Source organism: Anoplopoma fimbria, chromosome 10, assembly GCF_027596085.1.
Source record: "Anoplopoma fimbria isolate UVic2021 breed Golden Eagle Sablefish chromosome 10, Afim_UVic_2022, whole genome shotgun sequence".
Classification (NCBI taxonomy): domain Eukaryota; kingdom Metazoa; phylum Chordata; class Actinopteri; order Perciformes; family Anoplopomatidae; genus Anoplopoma; species Anoplopoma fimbria.
In genome coordinates this window covers 5091697-5111591 of record NC_072458.1, presented here as the reverse complement: position 1 = coordinate 5111591, position 19895 = coordinate 5091697, and the positions used below count along the sequence as shown (strand labels likewise).

The 19895-nt window shown below is 38.8% G+C and overlaps 3 protein-coding genes across 5 annotated transcripts; 2 read left to right on the top strand and 1 right to left on the bottom strand.

Moving 5' to 3' along the window:
- Positions 1-1332: 1332 nt before the first annotated feature.
- Positions 1333-3354, bottom strand: LOC129097213 (uncharacterized). Its single transcript, XM_054605984.1, has 4 exons — positions 3129-3354; positions 2859-2972; positions 2486-2642; positions 1333-2337 (listed from the first exon to the last, which is right to left on the bottom strand). The coding sequence occupies exons 2-4, from the start codon at positions 2949-2951 to the stop codon at positions 1340-1342; spliced, it is 1248 nt and encodes a 415-aa protein (XP_054461959.1). The 5' UTR covers positions 2952-2972; positions 3129-3354; the 3' UTR covers positions 1333-1339.
- Positions 3355-3405: 51 nt separating this feature from the next.
- vps28 (VPS28 subunit of ESCRT-I) lies at positions 3406-8428 on the top strand. Of its 2 annotated transcripts, none has more exons than XM_054605985.1 (10): positions 3406-3489; positions 4899-4962; positions 5085-5113; positions 5293-5330; positions 5443-5532; positions 5639-5744; positions 5887-5988; positions 6346-6399; positions 6479-6570; positions 7283-8428. In XM_054605985.1, exons 2-10 carry the CDS (start codon positions 4923-4925, stop codon positions 7401-7403), a joined length of 672 nt encoding a protein of 223 aa, XP_054461960.1. In that variant the 5' UTR covers positions 3406-3489; positions 4899-4922; the 3' UTR covers positions 7404-8428. The 2 variants fall into 2 exon arrangements, with proteins under 2 accessions (XP_054461960.1, XP_054461961.1); XM_054605986.1 differs by lacking the exon at positions 3406-3489 and adding an exon at positions 3608-3761.
- A 1756-nt stretch (positions 8429-10184) lies between these two features.
- Positions 10185-18947, top strand: mapk15 (mitogen-activated protein kinase 15). 2 transcript variants are annotated; one of them, XM_054605956.1, is made up of 15 exons: positions 10185-10279; positions 10554-10701; positions 12192-12290; positions 12525-12554; positions 13451-13541; positions 13997-14127; positions 14595-14758; positions 14927-15066; positions 15174-15231; positions 15852-15989; positions 16229-16334; positions 16455-16782; positions 17338-17468; positions 17647-17799; positions 17979-18947. In XM_054605956.1, exons 2-15 carry the CDS (start codon positions 10618-10620, stop codon positions 18171-18173), a joined length of 1848 nt encoding a protein of 615 aa, XP_054461931.1. In that variant the 5' UTR covers positions 10185-10279; positions 10554-10617; the 3' UTR covers positions 18174-18947. The 2 variants fall into 2 exon arrangements, with proteins under 2 accessions (XP_054461931.1, XP_054461930.1); XM_054605955.1 differs by having other exon boundaries at positions 10185-10701.
- Positions 18948-19895: the final 948 nt, after the last annotated feature.

The window sequence follows — 19895 nt, the reverse complement described above, 5'->3', positions numbered from 1 at the left end:
CACCGGTTTATCATTGATTTTTTATAATCTCTGTCTGAGATATAAAAGGGATTACTGCAACACATTCATTTTTGGTCTGTCTGTTGTTACTGTATTTGTGACTTCATGTCTCTGTAGCACTTTGAAACTGTTGATTATGAAGAACCAGCGACTAGGTTGATTGTCTCTCTCTCTACAAAACACATCCCCACAGAATAAATGGATAACTCCGGATTTGAGCCCATAAAAACCCTAATGTATTCACCTTTTCTCACATTTCTGTGCCATACCAATAAAGGCATTTATGTAGGGATATGTAACTGTTGAAATATAAGTCAATTAGTTTTCAGCATTGTTATGACTGAACTCCATCAAGATTTACTGTATGAGAGTTGAAGCACCATTTAGATCACAGCAGTAAAACCTTATTTTACAGAAAAGGCTAAAGATCACATAACATGCACATATGACATTCAGTGGCCAGGCAAACAAAAATAACTTTGAGTTAAGTGTAGGACCACTTGGTATATTTTCTATCTAAAGAAGTGTATCTTAGTTATCTCTTTAAATGTGTATAATGCATGGTATTCACTAGTCATGTAGTACTGTTGCACTTAATGAGTAAAGATTATGCAACACTGCTCACTATATTTTGCATTAAAGGCAGATGTCAGTCTTTCTAGTGTATGTATTGTTAAATCAATCGGGTCAGACAGATGTAACAATGTCAGATTCTGTAGGAGTTATTGATTCAACTTGAATTAATTAACTAAATACTTGGCTAGTTATTTCTGTGAATATTTAGAAATCAATTGACGAGCACCGCATTTGTACATCTTTAAAAACTGACAGTAGTAATAACTTTCACACTTGAGCACTTCCTAGACTCTGTATTCCTTTATACTAAGATGTAGCACATGGCACCAGCATAAGAGAAAGATAGTATACACCACTAATTTTTTTCAAAACTTTTAATTAACATGAAAGCAAATTGATGTAATTGTGTATCATTTTTCAAATAAAATCAAAACCCTCCATTCTTGCTTGTTAGAGTCTTTGAAAAAGAGAGCTGCATCTTGCAAGACATCAGCATCAGAGAGACCAAACAAGGATATAATGTATCATGTCAAAAAAACAAGCAAACTCTCCAATGAAAAAAACACAGAAAGACATCCAGGAAAATACAAAGGATTTATAGATGAAAGAAAGATTTGTAAGACAGTCACCGAGATAATGACAATATTTTCAGTTTGAAAATAGCTAAATATCAAGTGGTTGAGGAAAAATACAAGAAATTTCAGTTTATAACTGATTTCAAACTCAGGATGCATGGACGACATAAGAGTTTCAAAGTCTCCTTTCAGTGTTTGATGACCATATTTCCCTGAGAGTCTTGAGTAAAGAGCATCTGGTCTTCCTCATCCTTCTCCACTATAGATTTGTAAGCGCTTGTTCTCACCATCACAGAGCTTATGTTACTCTTATCTTTAAGTGGACTCCTAGATTGGCGACCTCTGTGCGCGATCACCCTGAAGCCTTCAGAGTCCTGTGTGAACAACATGGCCAGACTGTCCTCATCCACCTCTCTGCAGGGCAGCTGTGGTGCTGTTTTTTTTAGAGGAGAGCTGCTCGGTATTGTCCACTTGAACTGTGACTCAAGGCTCTCCTTTTTATCGGCCCTTTTCAACATGCACAATGGAACATGTTTTCGAGGTGATTCAGTTTTTGGCTCTGTACATTTACGATCTGAAAGAGGTTTAATATGAGAAAGAGGCGAGTGCTTTCTTGGGGACCTAAAGGACGAAAACCTGCTGTTTTCTTTCTCTTGATCCGTTTGAAAAGAATGAAAATGTTGAGTCGATGTTCTAGCTTCCGCATTAATCTGAATACCAAAGTCGTCCTCACTTTGTAGACTTTTAAGGAAAGTTGGCTCAGAGTCACAAACGTCCTTCGTTTTGGTGTTTTTCTGATTAGTCAGGTAAAATTCACCTTCAGAATATTGGCTACAGGTGAGCAGTGGGTCCTGACTCCAAGCCTGTGGAAGAGGTTGACTGTCAGCTGGCAATGAGGAGGCTGCATTGAACCTCCTCTTACTCTGTGGTGGATTTATCTCCTCAAATTGCTCTTCTGCTGCCTGCTCCTGCCACAGTGCTGCTTCAGGCTCAGCCACATTTTCATGTTTCCACTCATCATTCACTCCAGTCTCAGAGTTATGCAAGTCAAACATTTCAAGATCTATTTCACGTCTTCGTTTTGTCCCCGATGCTACAGGTGTGGGGGCAGTGGGCGTGGTAGATGATGAAGAAGGCTGCACTGGATCCAGGTTTGGCACTTTAGATGTAGACATCTTATTGAGAACTTTAGGCAAAAGGTATAAAGAAAAGCTTTATGTTAGCACAGTTTTAATTTTTACATTCAGCAAGCTTCTGACTGATTGAGCAAAATATGACAATCATCCTAGGAAAATATCTTGACACCCCGCTGGTAGCAGAGTTTTGCAACGTACCTCTGCCCTGAGGTTGGAAGAAAGTTGATATAGAGCTCTGTTTGGTCTTTGGCATCTCCATTTTGGTCTGGGTGAAATTGAGTGCCACAGCCAAACTGTATCCTCCACCTCCAGTGAAGGGATTCAGTAGTTTAGAAATGGGACGGGCAAGTTTTTTCTGAAACATCAGATGTGCGGATTAAAATTTGATCCTAGTAAAACATTAAATTGCAAAAACTGAGGAAATAGCTATTGTTGAGATTATATACTGTAAGTGGTAGTGTGTTATCAACATCTGCTGTGAACAAGTTATTCAGTGTATTAATTCACTGCTTTATTGAAAGATTATAAAAAAGCCATTCAGTCAGAATTAATTACTAGTTTCCACAATTACCTGTTTAGCTTTTCCTTTCAGTTGCACAGTATCCAGCCAAACACCACATTCCTCCTGGGCAGAGGACAGCAGTGCTGGTTTGGAGGTCTTCATAGTGGAGAGTGAAGGACAGATCTGTAATACATTACATACCAATTATTAGGCTAGTTAGCAAACTGCACCAGCGTTAACAGCTAATGTAACGCTAGATGGTATTTAATAATCCCAGCCTTACTTAGATTCTCAATTTAATAATGCTCAATGCAATAATCATATCATATTTGAACTGACCTTATCGAGTTTTACAGGATGTTTCAGCTTTCCTTAAACTCTGTTTACCACCTTTTTGTTCAGACATTCGCTTTAGATCCTGTTTGAGTCTGGCGCCTCCACCATGGGCTACCACTGACTTTGACTGAATGAAAATGATGTGATTAACTCTTGAATTTTTTTTCTTACAGCACCAACTCCTTTAACATAGCTGATACACACAGCCTAATGATAAACCAACGTTACTCATGTTTGATATGCCAATCTTAATCTAAAAAGATATTCACTTTTAGTCAGGCAGAATGGACACCTAGTATTGTGACGTCACCGGGTCCTCACAGCAGGGTGTGTTTACATCGACGTCACAGCAGCTCACCGAAGGGTAAGTAGAAAGTCTTCTGTTTTGGTTTATTAAACACTGATATTGAACAATGCTGCGGGTGTTGTGTCGCTACTACAACACTGGTCTCTGTCCACTAACAGCTGCCTGTGTGCATCAGATGTAATAAGTCATAAAGGAAGTGCTGAGGGGCTAGCTAGCCTCTGCAGCTAACTCCGGGCTAGCTAGTTCGGCAAAACAAGAAATTGAAGGATTTCTTCAGCTGAGGTGTTTTCTCTTCTCCTCCGTGAATCAGCAACTTATTCGACTCCATTGTAAGATTTTGAGTCTTTGTAACTTCCGTATCAGGGTAGCGAGGGGACTTAAACGTTTTATAGAGCATTTAATGTCCTATTAATAAATAACGCTAAGGCCTAAAAGTATTGACTGTCGTTAACAAATGTCTTGGTTTCTTTCATTGTTCTATCGTGGGATTGATACATACCTTAACGTGTTAATTCAACAAATAGCTGTTGAGTTTATAGAATGTTGTGTGTGTTTGTAAATATATATAACGTTACACGACAGTCCAGGTACTGTTTGTACTGTTTGTACTGTTTGTACTGGCTGCATTGACTCAGTTGTCAGGAAAGAAGATATAAAAAACGCCACGATCTGAGTCCCTTGCCGCACTTGTTGTTATAATGATCAACCTGGATAAAATGTAAAGCAGCAAAGCTCCGCAGACTGTAGAGTGTTTTGTCTCACGACTCACTCAGAGAGTGATGACTGAATGACTAATTGGAGAATGTGTCCATCACCTGATTGTTAATTTAATTTGAACAGGCATTGCAAACGTTTCTTTCATCATGTTTGGAGGCTACAGTGCGGCACTTAATCTTTTGATGCAATTTGATTTTATTAAGAACCTTTGCCTGGATTTCCCTCAGGAAAATGTTCAGCCAAGGTGACAAGCCATCTTAATCCTGATGCATCTCTTATGGCCTAAACAGTAGCCACACTAAATATATATACAGTACCAGTCAAAAGTCTGGACACACCTTCTCATTCAACTACTTTGAGGAATCTAAAATATAAAACATATTCTAGTTTGTTGAGCATTTGTTTGTTTACCACATAATTCCATATGTGTTCCTTCATAGTTTGGATGTCTTCAATATTAATCTACAATGTAGAAAAAAATATAAAATAAAGAAAAACCATTGAATGAGAAGGTGTGTCCAAACTTTTGACTGGTACTGTATATGTGTACAATTGTGCCTATGCTATCCTTTCCTGCAGCTTGGTGGTTTACTTCATTTTTTAATGCTAGTGCTTACACCTCGCCTGAAAATCTGGTGATTCAAATCAAAACCATAATGCCAAAAAGAAGAGTATCTTCTACGCCATCTGTGGCTTTATCACAACTATCAGTCATTAATTAGACACATTGTAACTTAAATCTTTTTCAGATCAAGTTTGGATATATCACCATCATGTTCCATGGGATACCAGTTACAGGAGGTGTGGGAGGAGGTAAGCCTTTTGAATAAATCTAATGTATACAAATGAGGTATTCAAACTGTTCAGTTATCCTTCTTTCAACAGTAAATTACAATTAATGTCACTCAAAGCATGTACTTGTTTTTTTTCCACAGCTCCGGCCAATAAGCCCGAATTATATGAGGTAAATGTAAAAACTTTTCTATAATTAAATTAAGGCTTGGCAAACAGGATTTGTAATAATACCTAAATAAACACCATCAATAATGCAATTACAATTATCTGCTTATTTTAATCGGAAATATGTGATATTCCCCTTGTTAGCCATTGTAAAGCCCTTCATCACAAATCATGTCTTTTCAGGAGGTGAAATTATACAAGAATGCAAGAGAACGAGAGAAGTAAGTGTGTGATATATAATAACAATTACCAGCCTGAAATGAACACAGAGTAACCCAGGCATTCATAATGTGGCAAGTGTTGTAAAACCTCGTTATTACCCTTTTTCTAAAGGTATGACAACATGGCAGAGTTGTTTGCTGTTGTCAAGACCCTTCAGGCCCTGGAGAAGGCTTACATCAAAGACTGCGTCACACCGAATGAGTGAGTTATACTTGAGTTACATTTTGTGTTTAAAAGACAAACAAAAAATCCTCCTGTGACTTTGATTGTAAATTCTTAATTAATCGGCAGGAGTTGTCTGTTTCAGGTACACTGCTTCCTGTTCCAGGCTGTTGGTTCAGTATAAGGCTGCTTTCAAACAGGTGCAGGGCTCCGATGTGGGCTCCATCGACGATTTCTGCAGGAAATACAGAGTGAGTTCTCATTTAGAGCGCAGATGATTTTATGACACATTCGACTTTGTTTGTGAACATTTTCACAAATGGGCCATAAAATTGTTGTACCTGTTAAATTTTCCTTAGTAAGGATGCTACTCTTTTCATTTTTTTCCCCTAGCTCGACTGCCCACTAGCCATGGAAAGGATTAAGGAGGATCGGCCAATCACCATCAAAGATGACAAAGGGAACCTGAACCGCTGCATTGCGGATATAGTTTCTGTACGTCCTCTTTCCTCTCCAACCTATTAAACAGTCAGCCCAAACAGGAGGCTTATTTTGGGCGTGTGCCAGAATAAATAGCCGAAATATTTTCAAAATGATTTAGAGTGTTCAGTTAAAGCACTCAGTGGTTGAAGTGGTTTCACTCAATTTGGCTCATCCTCATTGAAGAAAGTGAATGGGTGATGCCAGCTGTATCCACTGCCAACTTTTATAACTCATAAAGTCTGACAAACTAATAAAATCAGCAGTCAGGCAGTATGATTATGGCAAAGAATGTGTGCCCTGTTTGTGTTGACTACAGTAAAAAAGAACATATGTTTGCACTGTGTCATTGTTTGTCAATTTTCCTCTCAGCTCTTCATCACTGTGATGGACAAGCTGAGACTGGAGATCAGAGCCATGGATGAGGTAAATAAAAAAAGGATAAAACTTAATCAATAGATGGACTTAAAACAACTACTTAACTGATTTGTTTCTGTTGCTCCAGATCCAGCCAGACCTGAGGGAATTGATGGAAACCATGAACAGAATGAGCAACATGCCTCCAGACTCAGAGGCTAAAGACAAAGTCAGCCTCTGGTTAGTTACACTTGGCAACCCAGTTAACAGCGTTTCTATTGTTCAGCCTTGTGCCAGTTAAGTGCAAGACGCTAAGTGCTACTTTAGTCACATGAATGTACTTTCACTGATGAGAACTGTACATCTGTATGTGTCCATGCTCAAACTTAAACAATCCTGCTACCTTATTTCTTTTTTTATATAGTTCATACTTTATATTTGTTTTTGTTTTTTTTTACGTGAGATGGCTCCAAGATTGATAGTTGGCAGTCTGTTGACATTTCTATAAATCTTTTACACATATTTGATCTCCTTATGAGTGAGTCATGAGTGAGTCATCATATTTATAATGTGTAGGCATCTTTGCATTGGAGAAAAACTGAATTTATGGCTAAGTGGCTGAAAGTTGACACTAATATACTAGATGTAATAGGATTATAATGACTATAGGTTAACTAGTACGTAATTAATACCTACTAATTTCAATATTAACTATTAAATTACGATGGTAACCTGTGTTTTTTGTTCCATAGTAAACCAAAAATCCTTCTATATATTCTGTATTATGAAAATCAAAAAGTTCATTGACTGTATTTAAATGTTAAAATTCTTTAGCATTAAGTTTCTACACTGATCCAGAGTAGTGCCAAAAATACAACAGTCTGTGATAAATCATTACTGTTTTGCCATAACTGTCATCTACCTTTTTATTGTTTTTCTTTCTTCTCACCAGGTTGACAACCCTCAGCAGCATGTCGGCCTCAGACGAGTTGGATGATAACCAGGTGCGCCAGATGCTGTTTGATCTTGAGTCGGCCTACAATGCCTTCAACCGCTTCCTCCACTCCTCCTGAAGCATCTGTCCATCATTGATCAATTTGTCTGAAATTCTGACTCTAATATCGATTAAGTTAAAAAAGAAACACTCTACTTTCTCCTTCTGGTTATTGGTAGGGAGTGGGTTTATATCTGTACAGGGTTTTTCTCTCATATCGACCCAAATTCTTTCCTGTCATTTGCTTCACATGTCTTTTATTCATGTTGTAAACTATTTAAACTTCACCGCCTTGTATACTCCACTGTCTGGTACATCATGCTGCCTGCATGCCTTCCCACCAGGGTCACCCTGGGTTGTGAGACGCTCCATTGGCCTCTTTTCTAGCCAAACTTGTGTGATAAATCTTTGGGTGTTATTCTGCCCTTGATAAAACAGTTTACTTATAACTTTGTACTGAAATTTCAAAAAATCTAATTTTATACTGCAGTGCACAACAAAGAGGAGTCATGCAATTATATTGGGCAAAGTCTGCACATGAAGAAAAGGTTACAACAGCCAAGGCCTTTGTATTATTTGAAAGATAAATATATATATTTTTTTCTTTTTGGTACCCTAATTCTCTTCACAACATGCCACTTGTGGTCGGATTAGCAAATTCCTCTCTGTATAACATCTAGTTATTCTATCACATGTTTTACTGCAGGATCCTGCATTAGTTTTTGTCTATAGAGTAAAAGACGCTGACATAGTCAGTTAATGGAAAATGAATGCAGCTAAAATAGTTGTTTGAGTTTTAAGATTAAACTGCACTTCAAATTAATAATTATATTGACGCTTTGGTGAAAGGAATTGTGTACATTTCCTAGCCCTGTTTTCTGTTAACATACCTAATCCATCTTTCCTTTAGTGAGGCTCTGGTCACATGAAGTGGGTAAAAGCAAAGTGAGCACACCGCCTCCTTATTTTTCTTGCTAAATATGTTTCAACTCTTAAACACCATTAGGGGGAGCATATTTATTACGATTCATCATTGTAAATAAAAGTTTTGATTTTTAAATGAGCATGTAACACCTTTTTAGAAATAAAGATAAAAAATCTACCTCCAACTTCATTTATGTTGTGTGTGAATACGATCAAACTTCTTTCACAGAATTGTTTTTGATTATTCCTCTTTATTCATTTTTGCCATAATCTTATTGTTATGACTGGCCTTTAAAGGTATTTGTGTTATTGTAAATTTTTTCCTTCAAGTGCATGTTTATTTGATACAGCAGCAGCCTAATGATCCATGGCCAGAATTACTTATTATGTGGCCCAGGGGCAAAAAGTAACTGTTGGGCCACCATTGAGCACCCATCAAACTCCCGCATTGTGAAATATCTGGTCAGTGAGTAAACAAGACTACGAATCTGACCCAGGATTTAATTCTAACTTTTGATACTAACTTCAACTAACCGGCCACATGATTGTGTGTTAGAATTATGTAAAACCAAAAAAATTGAAGTCATGAATTTTTGCACAGTGCCGATTTAATTACTTTACCATTTCCCTAGCAAATGTTCTTAGGGGATACTCCAGCTTTTTAGTTTGGGGAACTTGCGGAATTGCTCTGTACATTGTAGTAGAGGACCACAAATAAAGACAAAGTTCTATTTTCCCAAGGTGAATCATTTAGCTGCTTAAATGCTCTAATAGGCATTCTTGCTGCAGTTATCAATATAGCGGCAAAGTGATCCTGACATTTAGTGGCAGTGAGCAGAAATGAAGGCAGAACAAATGAGAGGGTTAGCCATTTCATCCGCAGAAACACCATGACTGTGTAGCATCAACTCTGAAATTAGCTACAAGGACATTTTACTAACATAGAAACTAACCCTGTTGCAGCCCCTGTGCAAGGTGTAACCTCAGTCTTGGCAGGAAGACGAGAGCCAAAATTGCCACTGAGCAGGTAGTTGGGAACCTGGGCCTGAGACTTGGGCTGGTAGCGAGGTTGCTGGGGCCTAAGCTGAGGTTGAGGATGAGACTGGTAGCGAGGTTGCTGGGGCAACACCTTCATTTGACCTTAAATCCCCTCTGCTCCACCTCAATTGAGGAACCGGTACAATACATTACATTATTACAGTCATTTAGCAGACAACAATAAGTGTATTCAACATAGGTATTCAAGAGAACTACTAGTCACCAGAAGTCATAAGTGCATCTCCTTTCTTAAACGAGCATCTAAGAGCATAAACCAGAGCAAAAGTACAGTGCAGAAACAGACTAATACGAATACAATAAGTGCAACAAACTAATACGAATACTATAATTGCCAAGCGGAAGGCTCAGGGTAGTACTTCTTGAAGAGGTGAGTTTTCAGCCTGCGACGAAAGATGGGCAACATGCACGCAAATGCAATGCTTTGTGTCCCAGTTGATGAACATGCTGCACTCAAATATATGATTTACAGCATCATTCCACTTGTTCAGATTTGGTTTTACATTTTTTGTCATGGATAGCATCTACCGAGCCCAGTGGCATTGGCACCATCTGCCCTGAAACTGGCTTGCTGCTCCCTTAATAGCCTGTTTCCTCCTCCAGTAAAGTTTGATATTAACGGGTTAGCCATTGTTGATCACTGAAAGAGTCCAAGAAACTTCATATAATTAGGAACATTTTGGTTTAGGCCATGAAATAAAAATGTGTAACTACAATTACAGAGGAGGTCTTGAAATCCCAGCGCCTCACCCATCGTCCAATCTCCTTGACAAAGCCGTGACGTCACTCGTGACGTGTGAAGCAGGAAGTGTTTGTGCTGCGGCTCCTTTAAGAACCACGCAGCAGCGTATTCGTTACCAGGACGACGAGTAATGACAAAACTCCGGCTCGTCTGTTTGCAGCAGTGTCAGTATGGGAGTATCCTAACCAGCAGTGAGAATTGAACTATCACTTTGACAAACAAGTGCATTGCAGGTGAACAGATCGTATTTTTTCAGTCACTTAATTATTTAAAAAATAAACAGCTTCTTCCTGACGGACATTGATTGAACAGTAGTAAAGCTGACGCGACGCTACTTACAGAGGGTCGCTGTGTGTTGACTGGTGTTGCGAGATAAGATTCAAAACTACAGAAAGACTTCTTCTTCTGCTTCCATGCATTTTCTACTGTGTTTTGTGGAAATTATCATTGAAAGTGGCTCCACAACACAGTCACAACTGGACATTCAAGACCACTGATCTCTTCCAGGAATAACCAAAGGGCATGTTGATGCTTTCAGCCTAAGCAGAGGAACTTACTGTTTGAAGGAAAGATGAGCAAGAAATCCACAAACGTGTCTGAGGTGGAGGACCACATTTCTCTGAAGTATGACATCATGAAGAGACTTGGAAAAGGGGTAAGTGACCTTTTCTCTCTTATATAGATATATAGATATATAGATTATATAATCACAATAATAACAAAACTCCTTACCGCCTCTTTGAAATGAAACCCCATTTGCACAAGTTTTCAGTTCCAATGCTGTTTTGGCAAACATCAATCTTCTCTTTATCTGTACATTAATATTAACCACATCCTTAAGCCCCCTCTGTACTTTAGCCTTAAGAGAAATTCCTGCAATTATCCAGACTTAAGGTCCTAAATACCAGTGTTGTAAGCGAGGGCTTTATTTACTTTGGCAGAACAAACTCTTTCTTTCCAGATCAGCTGATGTGTGAGGACACTTGTTCCCTTTAGAGTCTAACCCTTTTGTTTTCCTATCCAGTGTACAGTTGCTGCAGGACTAAAAACAGCATGGTTTCTTTCCATGGATTGTCCACAGAGACTCACAAATTGCTGCTCTGTTTGCAATGCCCAGGTGGTAACTGCCACGTGGACACGTCACATTGGCTAACTAGACATAACTGAGGGCCTGTGACTCATGTTACACGGCCGTTTAACCTGTTCACGGTTGACTCATGTGATAATGGCATCCTGTGCAGTGATGCTTAAGGGAGCCAATCCATAATGAGCAGTACTACACTAATTGGCTTTAGACCATAAAGTGCTTTTACAGCAGCAAACATTTCTAAATTGTTCTGAATAAACTGCGATTTGTTTTGAAACCCAAAATTCCTGCTGCAAATGGCCAAAGCTATCTCTTCTTTTGGAGTTGGGGTTTGACAGATACAATAGCCACCTGATTTACACCAGGGCTGTGTGAGTCTGATCCACTGCCTCCAGTGACAGTGCTGCTCCTTGTATCTCTGCAATAACAGTGTGCTCTGATGCCCTGCCTCACTGCTGCCTCTGTTATGCTTGACTTCACCGCATTCATCAGCACCCTGACTCTCCCTTCCCCGTCAGGGCTAGCTACCAATGAGGACGCAGATGTCATGTCCTCACCTTTTCCCACAGGAATATGGTGATCAGAAGTGCAGTTTGCATTTTTAGAGTAAAAAATTACACATAGCCCATTTAAAAAGGCACTTACCAATATCTTGGTGTCCTTAGATCAGGCATTTCTTATGCCAAGGAAAAATACAGCCATGTAGACAAACTATTGGACATAAAACTATTTTAAATGGATCAGAAAAAGATATAATAGGTGAATGAATTAAACAGGGGAAAAGAATACTCAAAATGATTAGAACATTTTGCTGAATTTCAGATCAGTATTATCTAGAGGGAGCAGCTGCATTGACCTATGACCTCACTATTTCTAAATTCCTGCTACAGCCCTGACACCAGTGTTTCCCCAATTTAGGTCTCTATATTTTTGTGCCTGGTTGACATCCTGCAGTTAAAATTATAGGAATGCGTCACAGAATATAAGCCGTCTCCTGCATGGAGAAGAGCTGACCTGGTTTGACCTGATATGTTACCAGTATGTTTTATCTCTCTCAGGCCTACGGCATCGTATGGAAAGCTGTTGACAGACAGACAGGTGAGATTGTGGCTGTAAAGAAGATCTTTGATGCCTTCAGGAACAGGACAGATGCCCAGGTGTGTGCTTGATGTGTCCGATGTGACAATGAAGTAAAGTCATTATAGTTTTTTGTCCTTTTTCTGATAATTGTCTCACAGTGTTTCCCAAATTGACTCCCTTGCCTGTTTCAATAGAATGATGAGATTGGCTAATGATTAAACAGAACAAGAGGCTTGTGTGTGTGCAGAGTTTATGGCTGTGTGTCGCTTGCAGATTTCATATCCTAATTGTAATTTTCTTTCCTTTTGCAGCGGACATTCAGGGAAATCATGTTCCTCCAGGTAACAATAATAGTTGTGTTATAAGCAAAGTTCAACTGACTGTCATACTATCATTCTGTTACATTTTTAATCCCAAAGACTGTAAGGTTAACAATCTCGGCCCCACTTCTCTATATTTGGTTTCCTTAATATTTGTCTTTATCCAGTCCCTTTCATAATGTATTTAATGTACAAAATGTGTTGGAGATACTTCATTGTTGTGTCTGGGAATTCGCTCTTTCCCCCTTAGTCAGTGAGTGAGCTCCATTGCCAATTCTGCAAAAACGTGTCCCTACAACAAAATGGAAATTTACTTTATACTCTTTTTTTATAAACACTGTTACAGGTATACAGCTGCAGGAACTAAAAGTCTGCTCCACTGATACACTAGTTGTACCATGCCCCTCCAACTTTGGCACACACAGTTTATTTTTCCGTGACTGTTTGGTCATAGTTCATTGCTTTATTAACATGCTGGAAAGGTTTCAAAACAGATTTTTCCAACTGTTCAGTAAACTGTGTGAAACCATTGAGCAACGACACTGCTGGTACACCATGTTAAAAAATGCACAGTAGCAAACTTCAACTTTATTATTATCCTGAAGGAGATTGGCAAGGCTATAATGTACCTGTCTACATTGCTTTATATCAACACATTCCTGTTTAATTCTTAATCTGCTGACCTACATTCATGTGACCTTAAACTGTACCTCTGCCCCATAATCAGCTGTTGTCATCTTCCAGTGAAATTCCATTGTTGTAGTAATGGGGTTTATAGTGACCATTATGTAACCCCTATTGAAACTTTTCCTGTTGTTTACACAATGCCAGTTATTATGGGTCACACAAAAGTAGCCAGAGCTCTGGCTTTCTGTGTGTGTGGTTTCTGTTACTAAAAATCTAAATTCTGTGTGCAGGAGTTTGGAGATCATCCCAACATCGTCCAACTTCTAAATGTCGTCAGAGCTCAAAATGATAAAGACATATACCTCATCTTTGAATATATGGGTGAGTGTTTGGAAAGATAGCTTCAAAAATAAACGTTTATCAGCTATGACACATCAGCGTGTGGAAGAGAAAGGCGTCAGTGGTTCTTAGCAGTTTAACTTGGCACTGAAAAGGCTGTTTGTGTGTGTGTCTATGTAAGTGTGTGTATATGAGGGTTTCTGCTTCCTTTGGCTGGCTGCACTGTCTTTACTGCTGAGTCCACAGTTTGGCCTCCCCCTCTCTGCAGTCTAATCTAATCCAGTACACCAGCATCCAGCACAGACCTCCACTGATTATCTCTGGCATTTTTATTTTCAGAACTTGGTTAAAATCATTGTGTGATTATGGAGGATCATGTGTTCAGCAGCTCTTTGGCAAAATCACAAATAACTTTTTAGGATTTTGGATTCTGTCATTGGTAGATGTTAAGGTAACGCTCATTTTATCATAATATTTAATTTTTTACTTTGTACCAGATACCGACCTGCATGCAGTGATAAAGAAAGGCACCCTACTGAAGGACATCCACAAACGTTATGTGATGTACCAGCTCCTCAAAGCCATCAAATACCTGCATTCAGGAAATGTTATCCACAGGGACCAAAAGGTACGCCAGGTGGACAGTACTTTGCATTAATCCATTAATAAGTATTCAAAGTATATGTTTTGGAAACCTAAACAAGAAAACCTAAACAAGAAATCCAATTCATATACCTGTATTGTACTTGTACCTTCAAGGTATTACAGGTTAATGATGTCCTTTATCTTTGTTTGTGGTTGCTCCTTACTTTCTCACTATAATAATTTATTAACAGTCACAATAACCTGAAGCCCAAGTTAAGCTCTTCAAATTGCTTGTTTTGGTCGACCAATAGTCCAAAACCTAAAGCTTTTCGGTCTATGTTGGCATAAAACCCAGGAAATTGTTGATTGTTCCATCTCTCTTCACTCCTTGTGAGATTTCTGTTTTCATACCTTGGTCGAGTTGCTCGATTTGACCTCCCTGTAGATAAGTGAAAACCAAACTATTATTGTCCCTGTAAAGAATGTTTCTCTTGTCTGTGTTTCCCACAGCCATCCAATGTGCTGCTGGACACTGACTGTGTAGTCAAGCTGTGTGATTTCGGCTTGGCCAGATCCCTCAATCAGATCCAAGAGGACAGTGGGAATCCAGCACTGACGGAGTACGTGGCGACGCGGTGGTACCGAGCTCCTGAGATCCTGCTGGGATCCTCAAGGTATTGTTAGTCAGTATCTGTACCACATCTTCTTGTTGTGCTTTTTCTTCACAGCAGTTGATTTAACAATGTTGAAGAAAGTGACATTAAAACATTTTAATCCAAGGGACAGAATACTTCTGTGGAAAGTAAGTTCTAGACTGTAAGAGGAGTAAATCTTGTCCAAAGGTACACTAAAGGTGTGGACATGTGGAGCCTCGGCTGTATCCTTGGAGAGATGCTGCTGGGAAAAGCTCTGTTTCCCGGGACATCCACCATCAATCAAATAGAGAAGATCATGAGCGCCATACCACACCCGAGCCCAGAAGGTAAGCAAAGAACTCCAGATTAAATTCAGTGAAACCCTCACACTTTACTTTTTAGTAATGGGCTGCATTAGTCACTATTAATGGATTAAATGTGATTTAACTTTCAGATATTCTCGCAATCAAGTCTGAATATGGATCCTCTGTCATTCAGAGAATGTTACTGAAGTAAGAAAAACTTGTTTTATGTTGTGAAAATCCTACGGTACACAGCACATGTTGACAATGAAAGGTTATTTTTGTATGTGTAGCCTATATGTAAATATGAATAACCAACAATGCGTCTGTTGAATTTCACTCAGTCAGCTCACATGGATTACTTTGTAAATATGTAAATACAGTGTGCACAGTTGCTGATGATGTTTGGCCTCTTTCTGATCTTGTCACTCCTGCCATAGAGCTAGTTTTGTGAGTGATAATAACAAATGTGCTCTCCTTCATTGGGAGGACTGTTACCAGAGCCTGCAAGTGGAGTTAAAATCATAAACTGTAATGACAGCTTTAAAAGACCACCTTGTTGAAAAGGGTGTATTGGATATGAGCAGTACACAAAATCATGCTTGCTATATTTTTGATCTGTTGGTGGCCGGAGGTATGGTTGCATTGTGGGTACTGTAGGCCTTGACAAGGAAGACAAATTCATGGAACAAAAAAGACGAAATCTCTCGTTCTGCTGCATTGTTTATTTATCCTTTTTTCAAAAGCTGTTCAATGTAATTCTGTTACAGCAGTGGAATGCTAAATCTCTGAAGTACCCTTTAAAACATCTCTCTTCCTTCCTTCACCAGACCACAGGTGCCTTTGGAGGATCTTCTCCAGCCCTCTGTGCCTTCTGACGCTCTGGACCTGTTGAGAGGTTTGCTAGTTTTCAACCCAGACAAGCGGCTGACTGCTGAGCAAGCTCTCCAACACCCATATGTAGCCAGGTATTTTTGATCAATAATTCAAATGAATGCATTGATTAGTTACTGTCGTTTCCCTAACAGCAACATGTTTGTAGAGATGTCTTTTAATAGTTTTCTCTTTTGTGTACTTAGGTGAACAGAAAAAAAGTCCTCTTTATGCTCTGCTGCATTAAACATGTTTATGGCAATCAATATTTGATAAATGGTAGCACTCTATTACCATTAAGTGCTATAATTTAACCGTTTTTCTGTCTTTGGAGGTTTCATAATCCAGCCAAGGAGCCAGCTCTTAACTATGATGTAGTGCTAACAGTGGACGATGATGTACAATTATCTGTCGTTCAGTACCGCAACCAACTTTATGAGGTAAAAAAAAACAACATACATGTTGGCAACATTGATTTTAATCTTTACCATATTACATAGCAGTGTATTGCAAAAATAATATTGTTTTGACCTGATCACAAATGACCTCTTTACCTGCAGATGATACTGGAGAGGAGAACCAATCAGGGGGTGCTTAAGCTGATCCAGCCAAAAGATGGAGGCTGTGTCAGGAGTGCTGAGAAGCCCAAAGTGAAGGATAAAGTAGAGAAGGGCACAGTGGCAGCGAATGGGGATGAAGACCATGAGGGGAAAGCAAAACAAGAAAAGCAAGAAAAGACTGAAGAGACAAACCACGAGCCTTCACATACAGGCGTCACTAAACCTGGGCCTGTGAATGTGTCAACTCTTCCTCCTGTGGAGAAGACGAGTCCATTATCGAGCCCTTGCTTGGGAAAACTCACGTATAACCCCATCACACATGCCCCAAGTATGTCTGAATTTTATTTTTTTCTGTGCTAGGTATCAAAATTCAGTTAATTTTTGTTACTGATGAAAATATGTTCGTAGTACAGAGAATGAAAAGAAGCGTCAATGTTCTGTATATTATCACAATATAGATCCAATTTGTAGACAAAAAATAATAATGATATCAGTTAAATTTACCTTTACCTATTTTTATTGTGCATTTTGTCTCTTTTTTGGTCAATGATTTGTCTCCAAATAAGTTAGTAGGGAGGTGGAAAGAGAGTTTGTAATTGTATATATACAATTATTTGAGAGTCGCTAGATTATTAATGCAATATAATCATATGTGCATTATAAACGTGGTAACAATATTTCGTTTCATTTTAATATTCTGTTTAGTGTCAATACCTTTATATCGCTACACCCCTTGGTATCAGTATAGAAACTCCCCTAATTTTCATCCCATTACAAATCCAAGCTAAAAAACACAGCTACATGTATTTTACATGCATCTCTCAAACACAGTATGAATACACAGTCTCTCAGGTATAAAACAAAAACTATTTTCTTCATTCAGATGGCTTTGTTCGGAGTCCTGCTGGTCCTCCTCATCACTACCCCTCCAATGCAGCCAGCAGGAAACTAATGAGACAGACCAGTAATGGAGATGCAACAACATCACCAACAGAGGGCACCAACACTGATGCAGTGAGCAACAGTCCTCAGTCAAATTCCTTTTCAGTTTTGTTTTCTCTAACTGTGATGTAATCTTGTTTCGTTTTTACATCCTTTTTTTTATTTTTGCCTTCTTACATTCTCTCCTTCTCATGATGTTTCTGTGGCTCGGTCTGTAAGTTGTTCTGTCTCTTGTCCATACCTTCACTAGTCCATGGACCAGATTCTCCAGCGTGGTCGCTCAGCCCCTGTGGCCCATAGCCGCTCCTTCTCCTTGACCTTAAACCAAACCCAGAACAATCTGCTGGTTCGCAAGGATGAGCCATCCCTGTCCTCTGGGCTCTCTGTCACATCTGCACGCCTGGTTAGTACGCCACACCTCAGGACATGTACCATATGACTCAATGCCAGGATGCAATTTCAGGCTAATAACATGCTTAGACAATATAGTTTAAAGATATATAGACATTTTAAAGCTGGGTGGCTTTACTCAGGTGGAATGGGTGTCGTGGCTTATCTAACTTTGGTTTTCTTCCCATGCAGAACCAGCGCTCCAACCCTCAGGTTCGAGAGGCTCGGCCACCCACACGGTTCAGCAAGAAAGTATTTCAGAGTAACTGTAATGTGGCAGCTGCAGGCGACCCTCGAGCTAAACTGGGCAGCTATTCTCAGGCCTATGGTACCATCAACAAGACTGATCTGGACAATCTGCTTCGAAGCCGCCCTTACAACCAGTAACTGCTGTCATGTCAGCGGTAACAAAGGGGATGAACATCACTCACAAGATTTGCCTTGAACACGGATGTTAGACACGAGGCAAGCTGAAAGAGAACTTTTGAAAGGAAACTGTGAAGACTGTAACACCCCTTGTATCTAGATTGTATTCACGGAGACATGTCTGACACTGTAGATTCACTCAATAGCAATTATCACAAGACTTGATTACCAACCAGACCGAAACCCCTGACCTCCAGGGGCCCTGAAGGCCCATTTGAGGTGTGTCAGTTTGTGGTAATTAACAAATAACTTTGGGAAGATGCACCTTTTTAGCACATTATCAGCTGAAATGTTGACAACAATGTCAACATTCACATGCTGAATATTCATAAACACATTTGTGTTTTAACTAATTATCACACACAGGGAGTCAATAGGGGCCCACAAATGCTTTTTGCCCTCTTTTTGACCCCACTACAGGGTCAAACAAGACATGATTTTTCATGTAAATCTATTTAGCTAATGAGCTATAGGCTAAATGGTTTATGCACATGAAGCCAGTTGGTTTCATATGGACACATGATAATTGTAAAATGTGCAAATAGTTGTTTTAATTGATTATGCGACAATGAATTGTTTTTCATGTGAATGCAGCAGCAATAAGCCTACTTGTTCCTATAATATGTACAGAAAGAAAAACATTAGTTTTTCTTGAACCCAGTTTATAACGTTTAACAGACATTGATGACTGTGGCAATAAACCACCAAAAAGTTTAATAATAAACAGGTGGAAATACCCAGATCCTTGATTTTTACTTGAAGTATTGTGTACTCTGACCTCTTTGGGCCTCAAACTTTTATTTATGTTATCTAAAATTGATGATAATTAGAAGTCTAGAGGAAAGTCGCTCTTTCGTGGGACGATTCATAGACATCGAAGGCTTGACAAGGTGCCTCAAGTAGAAACTGCTTTATGTAAGAGGTCACAAGCCAAAAAGGCTGGAAACCACTGGTTTAGTCTTTAACAAAGCTTTTATTTATAAGCTTATCATGTGTTTTTATATCTTCACTTTAAATCTGAGAAATGTCATCACTATAGCTCTCATATAAATGTAGTGGAGTAACAAGTACATGGATGATATCAGACAGAATTCAACTCTTGACTTTGACGGATTCAATGGTCTGGACTGAAATGTGGAGTAGAATTGTGAATGTATCAGTGATGGGATGGAAGAAGTACTCTTTTACCAACTCCTTCTATCTTTTATGCAAGTAAAAGTAGTATTCTAACATTGTAGAAATACTCTGCAACAAGTACAAGTCCTGCATTCAAAATTTGACTTTAGTAAATATTAAATTGCCATAAGTAAAAGTACTCATTTCCTTGACCCATTTCAGAAAACAAAAATACAATTGGATTATAATTATTGATGCATTTATGTGTAAGCATCACTTTAATGTTGCAGTTGGTAACACAGTTGGTTGGGTTATTTCATTTGGTTTTATTATACAATCTTGCTTAGTTTATAATAATACATAATAATTTATTAATTGTATTTTGCAGAGTTATCAGTAAGATAAATACAGTAGTAACAACAGTTCATTCAGAATTGTAGTGGTGTTGATTAAAGGGTATACTCAAATACAAGTACCTCAAATGTGTAAAGTGCAGTACTGTGGTTATGCAACATGCAGAACCCCCACAATCTAGATATTTCGATTGTAGTATTTTGTTTGTAAAGC

What these genes read in the sequence shown, in the direction of transcription:
- mapk15 (XM_054605956.1), top strand. Translation starts at nt 10,618, where the DNA reads ATGAGCAAGAAATCCACAAACGTGTCTGAGGTGGAGGACCACATTTCT. An exon ending in CAACACCCATATGTAGCCAG is followed by an intron (nt 15,990 to 16,228) that starts GTATTTTTGATC and finishes CTGTCTTTGGAG; the next exon opens with GTTTCATAATCCAGCCAAGG. An exon ending in CTGTCACATCTGCACGCCTG is followed by an intron (nt 17,800 to 17,978) that starts GTTAGTACGCCA and finishes CTTCCCATGCAG; the next exon opens with AACCAGCGCTCCAACCCTCA.
- LOC129097213 (XM_054605984.1), bottom strand. Translation starts at nt 2,951, where the DNA reads ATGAAGACCTCCAAACCAGCACTGCTGTCCTCTGCCCAGGAGGAATGT. An exon ending in TGAAAGGAAAAGCTAAACAG is followed by an intron (nt 2,643 to 2,858) that starts GTAATTGTGGAA and finishes CTGATGTTTCAG; the next exon opens with AAAAAACTTGCCCGTCCCAT. An exon ending in CTTCCAACCTCAGGGCAGAG is followed by an intron (nt 2,338 to 2,485) that starts GTACGTTGCAAA and finishes TTTTGCCTAAAG; the next exon opens with TTCTCAATAAGATGTCTACA.
- vps28 (XM_054605985.1), top strand. Translation starts at nt 4,923, where the DNA reads ATGTTCCATGGGATACCAGTTACAGGAGGTGTGGGAGGAG. An exon ending in TACAGGAGGTGTGGGAGGAG is followed by an intron (nt 4,963 to 5,084) that starts GTAAGCCTTTTG and finishes TTTTTTCCACAG; the next exon opens with CTCCGGCCAATAAGCCCGAA. An exon ending in AATGCAAGAGAACGAGAGAA is followed by an intron (nt 5,331 to 5,442) that starts GTAAGTGTGTGA and finishes CTTTTTCTAAAG; the next exon opens with GTATGACAACATGGCAGAGT.